Source organism: Salvelinus namaycush, chromosome 26 (assembly GCF_016432855.1).
Source record: "Salvelinus namaycush isolate Seneca chromosome 26, SaNama_1.0, whole genome shotgun sequence".
In the NCBI taxonomy this organism is placed as follows: Eukaryota; Metazoa; Chordata; class Actinopteri; order Salmoniformes; family Salmonidae; genus Salvelinus; species Salvelinus namaycush.
This window is the reverse complement of record NC_052332.1, coordinates 4,671,419-4,686,704: the sequence shown is the minus strand read 5'-3', so window position 1 is coordinate 4,686,704 and position 15,286 is coordinate 4,671,419. Positions and strand designations below refer to the sequence as shown.

The following is a 15,286-nucleotide window of genomic DNA, read 5'->3' as shown; positions in this document are numbered from 1 at the left end:
TCCAGGCCTCCCACATTAAAATAGCACACGTTGCCCTGTCAGCACACACACACACACACACACACACACAGACGTGCACAGATGCTCCAACAGCTGCTCTCACTCCAGATTTACAAACAGAGAAAGAGAGAGAGATAGAGAAGGGTAAGAAGCAGTGTGAGGAAGAAGGAAGAAAAAGAAGCAGTGCATGTGTGAGAGAGAGAGAGTAAAGAGATGTACAAAGAGGGCGCGAGACATGATAGGCCCAGAGAACAGAGGAAGAGACCAATGCAGTGGAGGGGGAGTCAGGTTACCCCTACTATAGTCTTCCTCCTGCTTCACATGACAGAGCTCACCCTCCCCTCCTTAGCCGACATGGCACATACTTTCACCACGCCACATGTTGTAGGTAGAAGTCACCCCTAACCTCAGATATTGGGTCAGATATTTTTTTTCACCCCCAGAATGGTAAAGGTTGGTATTTTATTACAATCCCCATTAGCTGTTTGCGAAAGCAGCAGCTACTCTTCCTGGGCTCCACACAAAATATGACATAATACAGGACATTAGTAGACAAGGACAGCTCAAGGACAGAACTACATACGTTTAAAAACGGCACACATAGCCTACTTATCAATACATACACACAAACTATCTATGTCAAATAGGGGAGAGGCGTTGTGCTGTGAGTTGTTGCTTTATCTGTTTTTTTAAAAACCAGGTTTGCTGGGCATTTGAGCAATATGAGATGGAAGGGAATAGCTCTATGTAATGCTACACTCTGATCCAAGACCTGTGGTTAAGGACTACTCAAGCATGTAATCCCTAGTTGAATTGGGTCTGATGGAGGCATACTGGTTCAAGATACATAGATTATACAAATCTACAGATACTTTGCTGTTGATAATGATCCTAGCATCAGTGCAGACCTATCTCAAACACACATTTATTTAGATATGCATTATAATTCCTATTTCTACATTTACCGTGTGTTGTGTTGAGGTGAATGTTTAGGCTGGAGATGTGAGTCTGTTTTCCTAAGAGCTCTTTCATTGACTGATGAAAAGAAGAGGGTGTTGATATGGTACAACAGCAGAGCACATGTCTACGACATCTGCTGTGCCACTACTGTGATTCTGCTGGGGAGAAGACTGGAGACCACATCTTCACTAAATTGGCTGTGAGACTAATACATAACATTGTGTTTGGTATCTCAAAGTGCAACAACAAAAAGTGGCAAAGAATCCACACGCACATTCTTAGCATCGTAAAGCAATTGGATTACTTGGTAAGTTAAATGCCTAACTCAATTGAGCCATGAATGTCAGGCAGTACTTTTTTATTTATTTTTATTTAACCTTTATTTAACTAGGCAAGTCAGTTCAGAACAAATTCTTATTGACAATGACGGTCTACCCTGGCCAAACCCGGACAACGCTGGGCCAATTGTGCGCCGCCCTATGGGACTCCAAATCACGGCCGAATGTGATACAGCCTGGATATGAACCAGGGACTGTAGTGACGCCTCTTGCACTGAGGTGCAGTGCCTTAGACCGCTGTGCCAATCGGGAGCCCGAGTTTGCTTTTCCATGTACTTACATTACACTATTTAGTAGTGTTTTCCAATTACAAAAATAAAACCTAATTGCCTTGATGACAACAGGCAACATAATTAATGGCACAAGTTAAACTGAAGGCAACTTCAAGCTTGGAGTTTAGAATGTGTCATATGAAGGCTCCTACACGTCTATCCAACTAGTCCACAGCCAAAAAACTACCAGTGATGCGTTGGGCAGTCCCCACCCCCCATCTCAGACCAATTGCCCTTGGCTGACTCCACATGTTAAATCGGGAACAACTATGATAAACAGAGACCAACTGGGACTACACACTGTGCCAATTATTTCAACTGGCTGTAGTTTGATAGATGTGTAGGAGCCTAATAACTAATACTTATCGGAACACTTGAGCGGACGAAGTGTCTGCCCGTTTCAACCTGAGAAGAGTAAGTGAAAATGGAAAACTATGTAACTCCCTTTCAGCAGCTACTGGTTGTGTTGGAGTGGGGAGGAGGGAAGAGAAAGAGAGAGTTTTCTAAAGTATACAATCACAATATCTGTTGCATTAATCTTTTTTTTTAATCACAGAAGTGTTATTTATTTCACTCTCTGGGAGAAAACCAACAAATGAAAGTGAGAATAAACAAAGAAAAAAACACGGACAATTCGGTCGCATCCCAGCTATTGTTTCATAAGCCTGCGTTATACTTCTATAATTCATATACTTTTCCTTTTCTTTAAGGTATTTTAAGGTAAGGTAAAAAATATTGTATGCTATTTTTTTTTTTTTTTTAAATCATCTCACTTATAAGCATCATTTTCTTTCAATATAGTTATCTTTCTAAATAAAAAGGAAACCATTTATCCAGTTGTTACTGTCCAGAGGGGTAGTGAGGTGATGTGGCAGTGCTGATGCCTGGGCTCTGAGACAGAGTGTTGATGCCTGGGCTCTGAGACAGAGTGCTGATGCCTGGGCTCTGAGACAGAGTGTTGATGCCTGGGCTCTGAGACAGAGTGTTGATGCCTGGGCTCTGAGACAGAGTGCTGATGCCTGGGCTCTGAGACAGAGTGTTGATGCCTGGGCTCTGAGACAGAGTGTTGATGCCTGGGCTCTGAGACAGAGTGTTGATGCCTGGGCTCTGAGACAGAGTGCTGATGCCTGGGCTCTGAGACAGAGTGTTGATGCCTGGGCTCTGAGACAGAGTGTTGATGCCTGGGCTCTGAGACAGAGTGCTGATGCCTGGGCTCTGAGACAGAGTGTTGATGCCTGGGCTCTGAGACAGAGTGCTGATGCCTGGGCTCTGAGACAGAGTGTTGATGCCTGGGCTCTGAGACAGAGTGTTGATGCCTGGGCTCTGAGACAGAGTGCTGGTACCTTATCATTGATGCCCTACACACTCTTGGCTGGCTGGGTGACAGTAGTAGTAGCAGCTCCTCTGGATTTCACCCAGTGATCAATTCCAATGGCCATATCAGAAGGCTCCCGTGGTGTGTGGGTAAAGGCGTCCGCATGCTTCCCATCCAAAACAGTTTGCGCATATATTATGACGAAATTGATGTTTTTGTTCGTTTTGGCCTATGGCAAGGGTTTTTCAGCTGTTCGTGCACACTATGTCATTAATTTAGATGTTTTTACATCGAAGACATTTGGTGCAGTATTTCTCAAATAAAAAAAATTGGCATTAAAACGATTAGTCTCTCATTGAATGAAAACAATCACTTCATTGAAAAATCTCTACTGTTGTCCAATCTGTCAAAAGGGGCTACCGACTTTCTCCGGCTTGCATTCGAGAGAAAAAATGTGCACAAACAGCCCGAAAAAACCCTTGCAGAAGACCAAACGTACAAAAAATGTCAACGTTGTGGCATAATATGTGCGCTAACTGTTCTGAACTGGGAAGCAGGCTCCTGTGGGATGGGACGCACACAGTAGGAAGAGACTGTCCTTTCTTGTTGCCGATTGGTTAACAGGCCTGCCACTCTCTTGATACCAGGCCACATTGTTGTGGGAGGTGACACACTGCTCTGCTCCCATCTGACAAGATAAAATAAGTTACTTTCAAATAAAATAAGTCCCAGGAAACAGACCTTGTAAATATTGCCAGGCATTTATATGTAAAAACAACAAAAGCATTCACTCATCCGCCATGTTGAGGCCTACAGTATTTGTTTGGAGGGTGACATGACACTGTGAGCTAACTACGTTAGCACAAGTCTCCAATTTAGTCTCAGAGGCCTTCAGATAAGCCTGCAGATACAGTTCTTCTCTCCGTAACGTTTCTCATCATAATTGTCTGTTAAAGGCCCTGCTATGGCACAGCCAATGTTATATAGCTTCCCCCCCCCATCCATTAACACACCAAATATAAACCTCCAGAAAAATGACAGTTGTAGACTTTCCTTTCTACCACTTTCACTAACTTGTAAAGGTAACACACACTGCCACATAGGAGAGAGCTAGAACAGGGATACAATGGATGCTGGTTCTCTTCTTACAAGGAGCAATGGAAATAATAGCTGCATTAATGGATTCAACTCCTTACTCTTAAATATATATCTATATTTTAAAGGAAACATTATAAAGATTTCATTGGCTTCTTATATTGTTATGAAAACCAAGTTGCTGGTTTTGGGGATATTTCTTTCTTTTTTTACAAAACATAATTTCATTTCTTTTTTTAACCCATGAGAAAGTTCTCATTTAGACACTCTTTGCCCCATAACTTTAATTAAACTCCAGGTTTTAATAATACATCAATAATGGTTCCCATTTCAAACGTACTTTTTACGCCACGATATTTTTTTTGTATTAAAGTTCGATTCGTCATGCACTTAAATCTGTAATTTCTGCCACATATAATATTGCAAATCTCACTGTGTGAACTGAACTCTATCAGCTGTTTCAACTAATCAGTCATCATCCACCTCCTCTCCCTCCGACTCCTCTTTCCTCTCGTACATTTTATCCCGCTGTCGCTCCTGGATCTCTTTCATTTCCTCGGCGTACCGGCTGAAAGCACCTCCGAACTTTCCCCATGCTTTGAACGGGATGGTGATTGAGTTCCTGTAGCTCGGTTTGACCTCGCTCACTCGCAGGAACACGCCGTATTTGTTTGACCCGACGTCGAAAAAGAACCGTTTAGAGTCCACCATGATGGATGTGCCCTCAGGAAGCTCCCCATAGCCCCCAACCGCCGTTCCACGGGCCAATTCCTCGTCGTCTCCACCATAATCATCTATAAGCTTTGCAAGGGCGTCTCTAAACTCTATTAAGCCTTGGGCCGGAAGGGCTATGGTCTGGCCGGCCTGCATGCCTCCTCCCGGCCCACCTACTCCGAACCCGGGCCCTCGGTTGACGGTCTGTCGGATCCGCAAGAACCTCCCCCGCTGGTTCTCCTTCAGATCGAGGTAGTATTTACGGTTCTCCCGGACCAAGAACTCGCTCTTCAGGGCTCGCCTGGGCCCACCGTCCTCTCCGACAGAGGACTGTGCGATCTGCTCCGGGCTGCTAGGCCCCAGTTGGGCGTAGTGCTCTATGAAATCTCCCAGGTAATCGCGAAACTCCGCCGCAACTGACATGGACAGGGTCAGGCGACTTTTGGAGCCCCCGGCCCCCACCTCGGCAATTTTGATGAACCTGCCCTTGTTGTTCTGCTTGACATCCAGGTAGAAGCGCTTGTTCTGGATGTCCAGCCGCTTGGACGCCAACTCCTGTGTCTCCTGCTCTCTCTGGAAGGGCTGGTGCCCGCTTCCACCTCCCCCTCCGCCGCTGCTGCCACCACCGCGCTCGCTCCCACTGTCACCATCCGCCATCTTCAGCACCGCCAGCCAGCTTCTCCCTCTTGTGAGTATCTCCTTCTCCGCGTGCACACCCCCTTCATGGTCACCACCAAAACCCTCCCCGAGCGCTCCCACATTGGCCTTGGGTCTGCCAATCACGCCAGGTTCAGCGAGTTTGTTTTCTCATTGGTCGTTTTCCGCTGGCTATCACGCCTACGTCTTAACATTCCTACATGTAATTGGTTTAGATGTAGGTTCTGTTGACGTAATATCGTGGACCACATCACCGTCCAATCAACGGGCCACAATATTGTTACTAATTTTTTACTATGGAGTGCCAATAAATTGTAGCGGATCCTTTTCTCTGCAGTTGCTATGTCATTTAAGGCAAACTGGGCAAGCGTTAAATTCTAGACTGGGAAATACTACATACATAAAAGCAGTAATAAAAGCAACTCCTTATGTCATAACTGTTACAGTTATACTGTACGGTGACAGTAATTTTACAATGTCACAAAAGAGCACTCATTTACACTGAGATGAATACATTTAACCTTGCACCTTTTCACGAACCTAATTTCCTCAAGTAGGCTACTATGGTTCTAAAATACTTAGCCATGTGACTCCTAATATTTTCCCTGTCACCCAGATATGCATGTGAATATTTGATGTTGCTATTAATTCCACCACAGTGGTGCCCATCACACCAATCATCCCATCAATCAGTCAGACAGTGTTGTAGCGAATTCAGAGGGGTTCTGATTCAGAGGCAAGCACCTTACCAAAGATCGCTACACTATAAACCCCTCCTTCACTATCGCACTTCTGACACCAGTGCAGCGAATTCAGTTATGGATTGTTTGAGACGCGAACCCAGGGCCCAGTTTAAAAAAATACATTTAATCCAGGTTTTTTTTCCTGTGTTGTGTTAACTTCTGTTCCCCCTTTAGATGTTGTCTGCCTTGTCTTTTATGCAGTTTAAGAATCATAGGGGTGCTCAAACCACATGGATATTTAATTTCCTACGGAGGTGCCCTGATTTGTTATGCCCACCAATCCAGTTCCAACCCATTTCAAATCCCAGCTCACCAAAGCTGCACCGACAGCAGGGGGAGATTCGTTCCACCACTGAGGAGTTCTGACTGGAATGGGCTTCTCTCACAAGGAAGAGAGGAGATCCAGGGGCTTTCCAAGGAGGGCATTATGGAGGTGGCAGGTATCCTCGTGGTTAGAGCATTGGACTAGTAACTGAAAGGTTGCAAGATTGAATCCCTGAGCTGACAAGGTAAAAATCTGTCGTACTTCCCCTGAACAAGGCAGTTAACCCGCTGTTCCTAGGCCGTCATTGAAAATAAGAATTTGTTCTTAACTGACTTGCCTAGTTAAATAAAGGTTTAAAAAAAAGTGCTACAGAAAGTTCAGATAGAGGAAACTGCTTCTCTTTGGGTATATAGTGTAGCAATCTTTGGTAAAGTGATTGCCTCTGAATCAGAGACCCATGTTCAAGTGATTCATGATTCTTCAACTAGATAAGATTAGAGTAAACCATTTTTCTAACGTTGCATCCTCCTGAATATGCCCCAGGTGAAAGGACAGCAGCCGACAGAGTGCCTAGCCTGCTCACCTATCACACAGGTTGCAAACATCAAGGTCCAGGGCTTTCAATCTACTGGCAGATTACCTGGGTCAAATAGATATCAAATACTGTAAAGTAGACTAGTTGATGGGCACTAAATTTACTAGCTTGGAGTTTGCACTTTTGGGACTTTTGTCATATTTCTATTGTTTCTATTGTGTCAGCCAAACTAAATTACAGTGCTCAAGTATTTAACCCGGGTTTGGCAGCATCAAAGGTGAACAAGTGAGAGGGGAATAGAGTGACATAGGATTCAGGGAGGTCAGATTTATTGGTAGTGTGGTGGCTGAAGGGAGTTTTCTTCATACAATGTAACGCTATGAGCATCTGGAAAAGCACAATATAAATCCCATCATTATTCATTTAAAAACCTAAGTACAAATGTGGCATACTCATTCTGAATATCACTGGAAAAGAAGACTAAACAATGTAAGACATTATCTCTCACAATTCATATAAACTCATTTATATGGATTATGTAGTTTAAACTTGTCCATGCAAAATACTTTTTGTTATTTCATCTTAATTTACATGTAATTCTACACTACTGTAGGCCTACCAGACTGACTAACTTCAATGGGGTAGGGACCACTGAGCCTACCACTACATGACCAAAAGTATGTGGGCACCTGCTCATCGAACATCTCATTCCAAAATCATGGGCATTAATATGGAGTTGGTCCCCCCTTTGCTGCTATAACAGCCTCCACTCGTCTGGGAAGGCTTTCCACTAGTTGTTGGAACATTGCTGTGGGGACTTGCTTCCATTCAGCCACAAGGGCATTAGTGAGGTTGGGCACTGATGTTGGGCAATTAGGCGTTCCAATTCATCCCAAAGGTGTTCGATGGGGTTGAGGTCAGGGCTCTGTGCAGGCCAGTCAAGTTCATCCACATCGATCTCGAAAAAACATTTCTGTATGGACCTCGCTTTGTGCACGGGGGCATTGCCATGCTGAAACAGGAAAGAGCCTTCCCCAAACTGTTGCCGCAAAGTTGAAGCACATAATTGTCTAGAATGTCATTGTATGCTTAAGCATTAAGATTTCCCTTCCTGGAACTAAGGGGCCTAGCCCGAACTGTGAAAAGCAGCCCCAGACCATTATTCCTCCTCCACCAAACTTTACAGTTGGCACTGTTCGGGCAGGTAGCATTCTCCTGGCATCCGCCAAACCCAGATTCGTCCGTCGGACTGCCAGATGGTGAAGTGTGATTCATCACTCCAGAGAACTCGTTTCCACTGCTCCAGGGTCCAATGGCAGCGAGCTTTACACCACTCCAGCTGACTCTTGGCATTGTGCATGGTGATCTTAGCCTTGTGTGCAGTTTGGAACTCAGTTGTGAGTGTTGCAACCAAGGATAGAAGATTTTTACTAGCTATGCGCTTCAGCACTCGGTGGTCCCACTTCGCAGATGAGCCGCTGTTGCTCCTAGACGATTCCACTTCACAATAACAGCACTTACAGTTGACCAGGGCAGCTCTAGTGTAACGGATGTGAAATGGCTAGCTAGTTAGCGGTGGTGCGCGCTAATAGCCTTTCAATTGGTGACGTCACTTGCTCTGAGACCTTGAAGTAGTGGTTCCCCTTGCTCTGCAAGGACCGCGGCTTTTGTGGAGCGATGGGTAATGATGCTTCGTGGGTGACTGTTGTTGATGTGTGCAGAGGGTCTCCGGTTCGCGCCTGGGGCGGGGCGAGGGGACAGAATAAAGTTAAACTGTTACTCTAGCAGGGCAGAAATTTGACAAACTGACTTGTTGGAAAGGTGACATGCCAAGACGGTACCATTGCATGGCTGTGTGCTCGAATCTATACACCTGTCAGCAACGGGTTTGGCTGAAGTAGCCAAATCCACTAATTTGAAGGGGTGTCCACATACTTTTGTATATATAGTGTATATTATTATATTAAGAACAGTAGGGACGCCCTAAGCATGACGATATAGCACGGACCGCAGTAGTATTTCTCTGGCATTTATACTATCACAAAGCGTCCAATCCAGTTGCAGAGATGAGTATACGCTGTACAAACACTATTGCAATTGGTTGAAGAGACTGTTCGAACCAATAAACAGAGACTCTATTGGTTGGCTCTGAAAGCTCTCCTCATTCATTTGCTTGCCTTTTTTGTTCTTCATCGGGTTTATTGTTTTTCTCGGTTTGGAAATTCAACAGGGAAAACTCAACGGCGACATGGTAACGAGTTTAAAAATATATATTTTATGTACGTTGTCTGTATTATAGGACAGCTGATGGTAAATGTCATTACATTTTAGCACTGATATGCTAAACTGGCTAGTAAGAGTAACTAGAATTCACGATTGCAAGCTTGATGCGTGCGAAATAGGACGTCGACGAACACTCGAAAACTAACGAAAGAGTGCCATCTAGCTACATTTACGCCACCTGGTTTACAACCGACTTGCTTCTCATGCTTTTTCAAACATATGTATCTAGTATACGTTAAGTCCCGTCTCTTTCTGATGTAATATTCCAAGATTTTCGCAAAGTTTGGATTGTTTATTGAAGTACCTAGCTACGGTAACTAACGTTAGTTATCATCTCCTTGCCTTAGCACTGTTAGCTAACTACAGTAACGTTAGCACTACCTGCTGTGGTAGCAAGCTACAAATGTACCAATATATATTTCAGTTTTAGCGAGATACCTAAACCATTCTTCCGTCGTATTTGTATTGTAGTTAGCTATAGAAAGGCATATTTAGTATTTTTTATGTTTTCAAAATTGTAGTGAATTGTCTTAGCGAGAACTCAAATGACAGTTTGCCAGTTACATAGCTAACGTTATGAATCGGAAATGGTCCTTTATCTTTCAGTTGGTGGAGAGAAGTGTGTGTGTGATGAATCAGATTACTGTAATGACCAGTTGCATGTGCCTTCGGTTTGCTTGAAGTTACATTTACATTTTAGCTAGTCATTTGGCAGACGCTCTTATACAGAGCGACTTACTGGAACAATTATTAAGTGCCTTGCTCAAGAGGATTCGAACCAGAGACCTTCTGGTTACTGGCCCAATGCTCTTAACCACTAGGCTACAAAAATAAATTGGAGATTTTTAGTGTATTAATCATTTTTATTTTGTGCACCTACACCATCTTGCATCTTGTTCAGCTTGGCCACAGTTATAAATTGCTTTGAGAAGAAAAAAAGTCAAAGAAAACACATTTAATCACATTCATGCATCAGCCATTTCACTGAATCTCGTTGTCACTTTCCAGGCAGGAGGAAAAGCTGGAAAGGACAGTGGCAAAGCCAAGGCGAAGTCTGTGTCTCGCTCCCAAAGGGCTGGACTCCAGGCATGTACCTACATCTCTTTTCCCCAGGTTTTCTCTGTTGTATCAGTCACAAGTGAATCCTGCAACACAGATAAATGGGCAATTTCTACCTAGAGCATTTCTGACTGTGTGTGTTGTAGTTCCCGGTAGGTCGTATCCACAGACACCTGAAGACCCGGACCACCAGCCACGGCAGAGTGGGAGCCACCGCAGCAGTATACAGCGCCGCCATCTTGGAGTACCTCACGGCTGAGGTGAGATGTTTTTATTTAACCATATATATATTTTTTTTTAAGGAGGCTCATTGAGGGCTCTGATGGAGGTCAATCAAGCAGGTTTTTACTCCAACTCTACCCTAATGGGCAAAGACTGAGACTAATGTTGTGTCACTCTCAGGTGTTGGAGTTGGCAGGGAATGCCTCCAAGGATCTGAAGGTGAAGCGTATCACTCCGCGTCACTTACAGTTGGCCATCCGCGGAGATGAGGAATTGGACTCACTCATCAAGGCCACCATCGCTGGAGGAGGTGAGTTTTAAACTCTTGGATTGGATTCATGTATTGGTCTTCCAGGAACTCAGTGTTTTACATTACATGGGGGCAAACACCTCTTCACCTACCAATGTGTAGCAATAGCATCACACATTTATAATGTCCCTTTCTCTCCCTCCTGCAGGTGTAATTCCTCACATCCACAAGTCTCTGATTGGAAAGAAGGGCCAGCAGAAGACTGCATAGAGGAAGTGACCTCACACCACCAGGAATTTTATTTTATTTATTTAACTAGGCAAGTCAGGAAGGAAAAGGGGAGCCATATTGATTTTGTTTTGCGTATTTGTTTGGGTAATTTTGTAACCGTAGTTGTAGTCTTTCGAGGGAGATATGTAGTCTGAGGTATGTGTTGGTTTGTACTGTTTTAAAGGTGGAAGGTGGGGTGTTTAGGGAAGTTTAGATTTTTTTTCTTCTGACAAGAAACTTGTACATAGACCAACAAATGCTGAAGTTCTTGTCATGTTCTGAAAAAATTTGAGTTGATTGGATTTTGCTCCAAAGGTGTTTTATACTTACAAAGTTAAAAAATCTTTTAAACAACCTGTGTCTGTTATTTTAGTCATCATATGATTTCTTATATAGCTTTGACCTGGCTTAACTTCAGAGATACAGTAGTTCTGAGATTATTTAATTGTATTCGATGGAGACAGAAGGTTGTCACTTGTGAATTTGTTGGGGGGGGTAAGGAAAATTGGACAGATTTTTTAAATTTATTTAACTAGGCAAGCCAGTTAAGAACAAACTCTTATTTACAATGATAGCCAAACCCGGACAATGCTGGGCCAATTGTGCTCCGCCCTATGGGACTCCCAATCACAGCCGGATGTGATACAGCCTGGATTCAAACCAGTGACCGTAGTGATTTTTTTTTGCACTGAGATGCAGTGCCTTAGACTGCTGCGCCACTCAGGAGCCCAATGAAATACATTTGGGTGTATTGTTTGTTTTGAAAAATTATTACATTTTCACCACAAATTCATGTGTGGACCATCTTTCTCTCTTTTACAGATTGTGTGCATTAGCTGCGTACTGACTCATCCACACAGTATAGCAAGTTCTTTGTTGGGCACTAGGTGGCCAATTGTAAACTGGTTGGAGCTATTGAGGTGTTTGAAATTATTGTACAACAAAAACGGTCAATTTTCAGGCAATGGGATTATGTTTTTTTATTTTATTTTCACACAATACTTACAAATATATAAATCAAGTGGATGAACTGATTTATAATGCAATTGAAAACAAACGTTCATTTTATCCACACTTTTATACAGCAGCCACATGCCTTGAAACCGATCCAATAAAACTATTAACAATTTTATACTTAAATAGAAATTACAGTATGACAAAAGGAGAGCAGAAACACATTCATTATTGCTCTCTACCCTGAGTGGAGAACTTCACAATTTCACCACTGATTTAACCAGCTTTTTCTGTAGTCAATACAATACATTAGATGAGAAGTGGAAGCCAGTGAAAATGTATTGGGATGTGTCTCACTAGTCTAAAGTAGTTGCCTTAAAACCACTTTAGACTATTGAGATATCATCCAAAAGTTTTAATACTGGTGAGTGTAAGGCTGGTAGGACCCAGTAGTGGGCATCACCAGGCCTGGGAGGCTGGAGTACTGGTAGAAAGAGTCCAGGGGGAGGCTGGGTAGGGCTGGACTGGCTGTGGATGAGCTGTAGTGTGGGTGGAGGTATGGGGTGGCAGCGCCCCCCTCTGCTTCTGCGTGGTAGGGGCCAGGGTGGTAGACATGTAGCTCGGGGTAGTGCAGCAGGTGAGAGGCTACTTTAGCCTGGCACGCTTGGGCAAGAGCGTCCTGGACCATCCTCTTCATCCTCATACGCCTGTTCTGGAACCAGTTACGGATCTGAGGAGAAACAGACAGGCGTTTTAGACCGATCAAAGAAACCTTTGATAACCATTGCAATAGAGTCCCAATATGTATTTGTGTCTCTGCATTGCCTACCTGTTTGTCTGAGAGGTTGAGTTTCTTGCAGAGCTCGACCTTGTCCCGAGTTCCTAGGTAAGCGTTCCTCTTGAAGGCCCTCTCCAGACTGTTGATCTGCTCTGCTGTGTAGGCTGTACGTGGCCGCCTCCCCGTAGGGGGAGAAGATGAGCCATCCAGGGGGGTGGTTGGGGTGAGGGAGCGCCCGCCCTCACTCTCGTACCCTGACGTTTCCCCCTCTGTTCCACTAATGAAGTCAGTCTCAGCCACTACTGAAGAAAGAGGGAGAAGAGAATTCAAATCGATCCATATGCTACATCATAGTGTTTTCCAAAACTTTTGTGTTCTCTGAACCTTTCAAACACAACCATGTCTCCAGACATCAACTCAGTCTGAAGTGAGTCCTAACTATAGAGCTTTCAGCACTATAAGAGCAAAATCAGATGTAGCTATTTCTAAAGAATTCAGTTAATTCAGTCAACACAGCTCAAAACACACCCACAAACAACAGACACACTATATCAATGAATGTATGGTTCCCATGTAAACTCAGATCCTGAGTTGATTTGAGGGAGAGTGAACCTACCTTGGTGCTTGTGGTGGAGGGGGCTACTCTTAGCTGTCTCAGAGCCTTCCAGGCTGGGATTGCTATGTAGGATGAGGCCGTGTCCTCTCCTCACCTGGTTCTCTGTCTGGTTCTCTTGATTCTTAGGTCTCGGTCGGCAGTAGAACCCAGGCAAGCTCTCAGGGTGGGTCCCAGAGGTGCTGGTGGGTCCAGCCGCAACGGATGTCCAGGAAGAGGAAGGAGGCGAGGGGCTCGTGCTGCCCGATGCCCGACTACTCTGGGCCAGCCACTCAATGGAGAAATGTCCCCTCATGGTTGGATGATGGAAATATCCAACAAAATTAACCAAAATCCTGTTGTTAGGGTGGAAAAACGTGTTCTTTTGGATGGATAGAATCTAATGCATCTTATCCTTCAGGTTCCAGAAATGCAGACAAAGTTCTCAGAGCTGGGTCCAGTGAAGAGTGTGTGTGTGTGAGTGTGTTCTCTCTCAGTGGGTGATTGTCCTGATAAATGGAGTAATGATCTTAGTCTCAGCTATAGAGTCAGTATTTATGCAGGGCATACCTCCTCATTTACAACTCACTCAGCTCAGGATCAAAGAACACATCCTTCCCTCCCTTCTTCCCTCCCTCCTTCAGTTTTCACAACTGCAGAAATTAAGATGTCTCAATCGGCCTGAATGAGGCCATTACCCGCTGGCTCCAGTGAGTCTGGAGAGCCCCCCCACCACACACAATCACATCCTTACTGTCCTCACCTCCTCTCTCAATCAGGGTTGTGCTCAATTCGAATTTAATTCAGTGATTTGAATTTGAAAATCAGAAATGAAAAAATGTTTTAAATAAATAGCTTCTACTTTACAGTAAATATTCTTATAGCCTACATATTCTTACCTCTATTTTGATTAATATCCATTGAATCTGTTTTAGAAAGACTTGCACAAATATGAAAAGATAGATCCAGGCTGCATCACATCCGTCCGTGATTGGGAGTCCCATAGGGCGTCGCACAATTGGCCCAGCGTCGTCCGGGTTGGGCCGGTGTAGGCTGTCATTGTAAATAAGAATTTGTTCTTAACTGACTTGCCTAGTTAATGAAAGGTTAAATAAAAAAGATGGTATCATCATAAAACAATGTCAATTTAGATCATACAAGGGACAAACTTATATTTTTCAGTTAAATGCCTTCAACTGCTGTCCTTTCAAATTCAAATCCAAATGTTTCAGTTGGGCAGTTAGGTTCCTGCAAGAACCCCCACCAAGTAAGGAGGTTCCTCGATGAACCCCACCTCCTATGGGCTTCTTGGAAGAACCTTTTGGGGGTTATTTTCAGTGCCAAGAACCCTAAGGTTCTTCAAAGAACTTTGAGGATCTTAGAAGAACCCTTGTTGAACCCCTAATTTTTAGAGTGTACTACAAAATGATATACTAAGCACTACACATGATCAACATGATAGCATTATAGTATTCTACAGTATACTACATAATTCTATAGTAAGTACTGTAGTATTCTATAGTAAACTGTAGTATTGTTTATGTGGGTATAGGCCTACTGTAAGTCATTCAACCATTGAAGATAGATATGCCTTTAACCAGTTGGATGGTGACCAGGCTTGATTGGTTTAACATAATGCAATGATGGCTGATCTGCCTGATGATTGTTGTCTAATAATTCTCATTCTCATTTGATCTGTCTCTACTGATGAGAGACAGGACTGACAGTTCTGATGATTGGGTTTTTGTTGATTTGTTTGCGCAAAAATGTGTTGATCCCCTTGGTCTACGATATACACTACCGGTCAAAAGTTTTAGAACACCTACTCATTCAAGGGTATTTCTTTATGATGGACTCGTTTCTCTTTGCTTATATGAGCTGTTCTTGCCATAATATGGACTTGGTATTTTACCAAATAGGGCTATCTTCTGTATACCCCCTCTACCTTGTCACAACACAACTGATAGGCTCAAACACATTAAGA

The 15,286-nt window shown here is 43.6% G+C and overlaps 3 protein-coding genes across 4 annotated transcripts; 1 reads left to right on the top strand and 2 right to left on the bottom strand.

Annotated features, from left to right (window-relative positions):
* Window positions 1-2,315: 2,315 nt before the first annotated feature.
* On the bottom strand, window positions 2,316-5,375 carry LOC120021336 (transcriptional activator protein Pur-beta-like). Of its 2 annotated transcripts, XM_038965046.1 has the most exons (2): window positions 4,498-5,375; window positions 2,316-3,573 (listed from the first exon to the last, which is right to left on the bottom strand). In XM_038965046.1, exons 1-2 carry the CDS (start codon window positions 5,349-5,351, stop codon window positions 3,393-3,395), a joined length of 1,035 nt encoding a protein of 344 aa, XP_038820974.1. In that variant the 5' UTR covers window positions 5,352-5,375; the 3' UTR covers window positions 2,316-3,392. The 2 variants fall into 2 exon arrangements, with proteins under 2 accessions (XP_038820974.1, XP_038820975.1); XM_038965047.1 differs by having other exon boundaries at window positions 3,458-5,375.
* Window positions 5,376-9,027: 3,652 nt separating this feature from the next.
* LOC120021329 (histone H2A.V-like) lies at window positions 9,028-11,584 on the top strand. The gene is made up of 5 exons (XM_038965038.1): window positions 9,028-9,145; window positions 10,186-10,263; window positions 10,383-10,496; window positions 10,639-10,768; window positions 10,917-11,584. Exons 1-5 carry the CDS (start codon window positions 9,143-9,145, stop codon window positions 10,976-10,978), a joined length of 387 nt encoding a protein of 128 aa, XP_038820966.1. The 5' UTR covers window positions 9,028-9,142; the 3' UTR covers window positions 10,979-11,584.
* Window positions 11,585-12,347: 763 nt separating this feature from the next.
* Window positions 12,348-13,618, bottom strand: LOC120021845 (homeobox protein vex1-like). The gene is made up of 3 exons (XM_038965692.1): window positions 13,327-13,618; window positions 12,762-13,012; window positions 12,348-12,662 (listed from the first exon to the last, which is right to left on the bottom strand). The coding sequence occupies exons 1-3, from the start codon at window positions 13,616-13,618 to the stop codon at window positions 12,348-12,350; spliced, it is 858 nt and encodes a 285-aa protein (XP_038821620.1).
* Window positions 13,619-15,286: the final 1,668 nt, after the last annotated feature.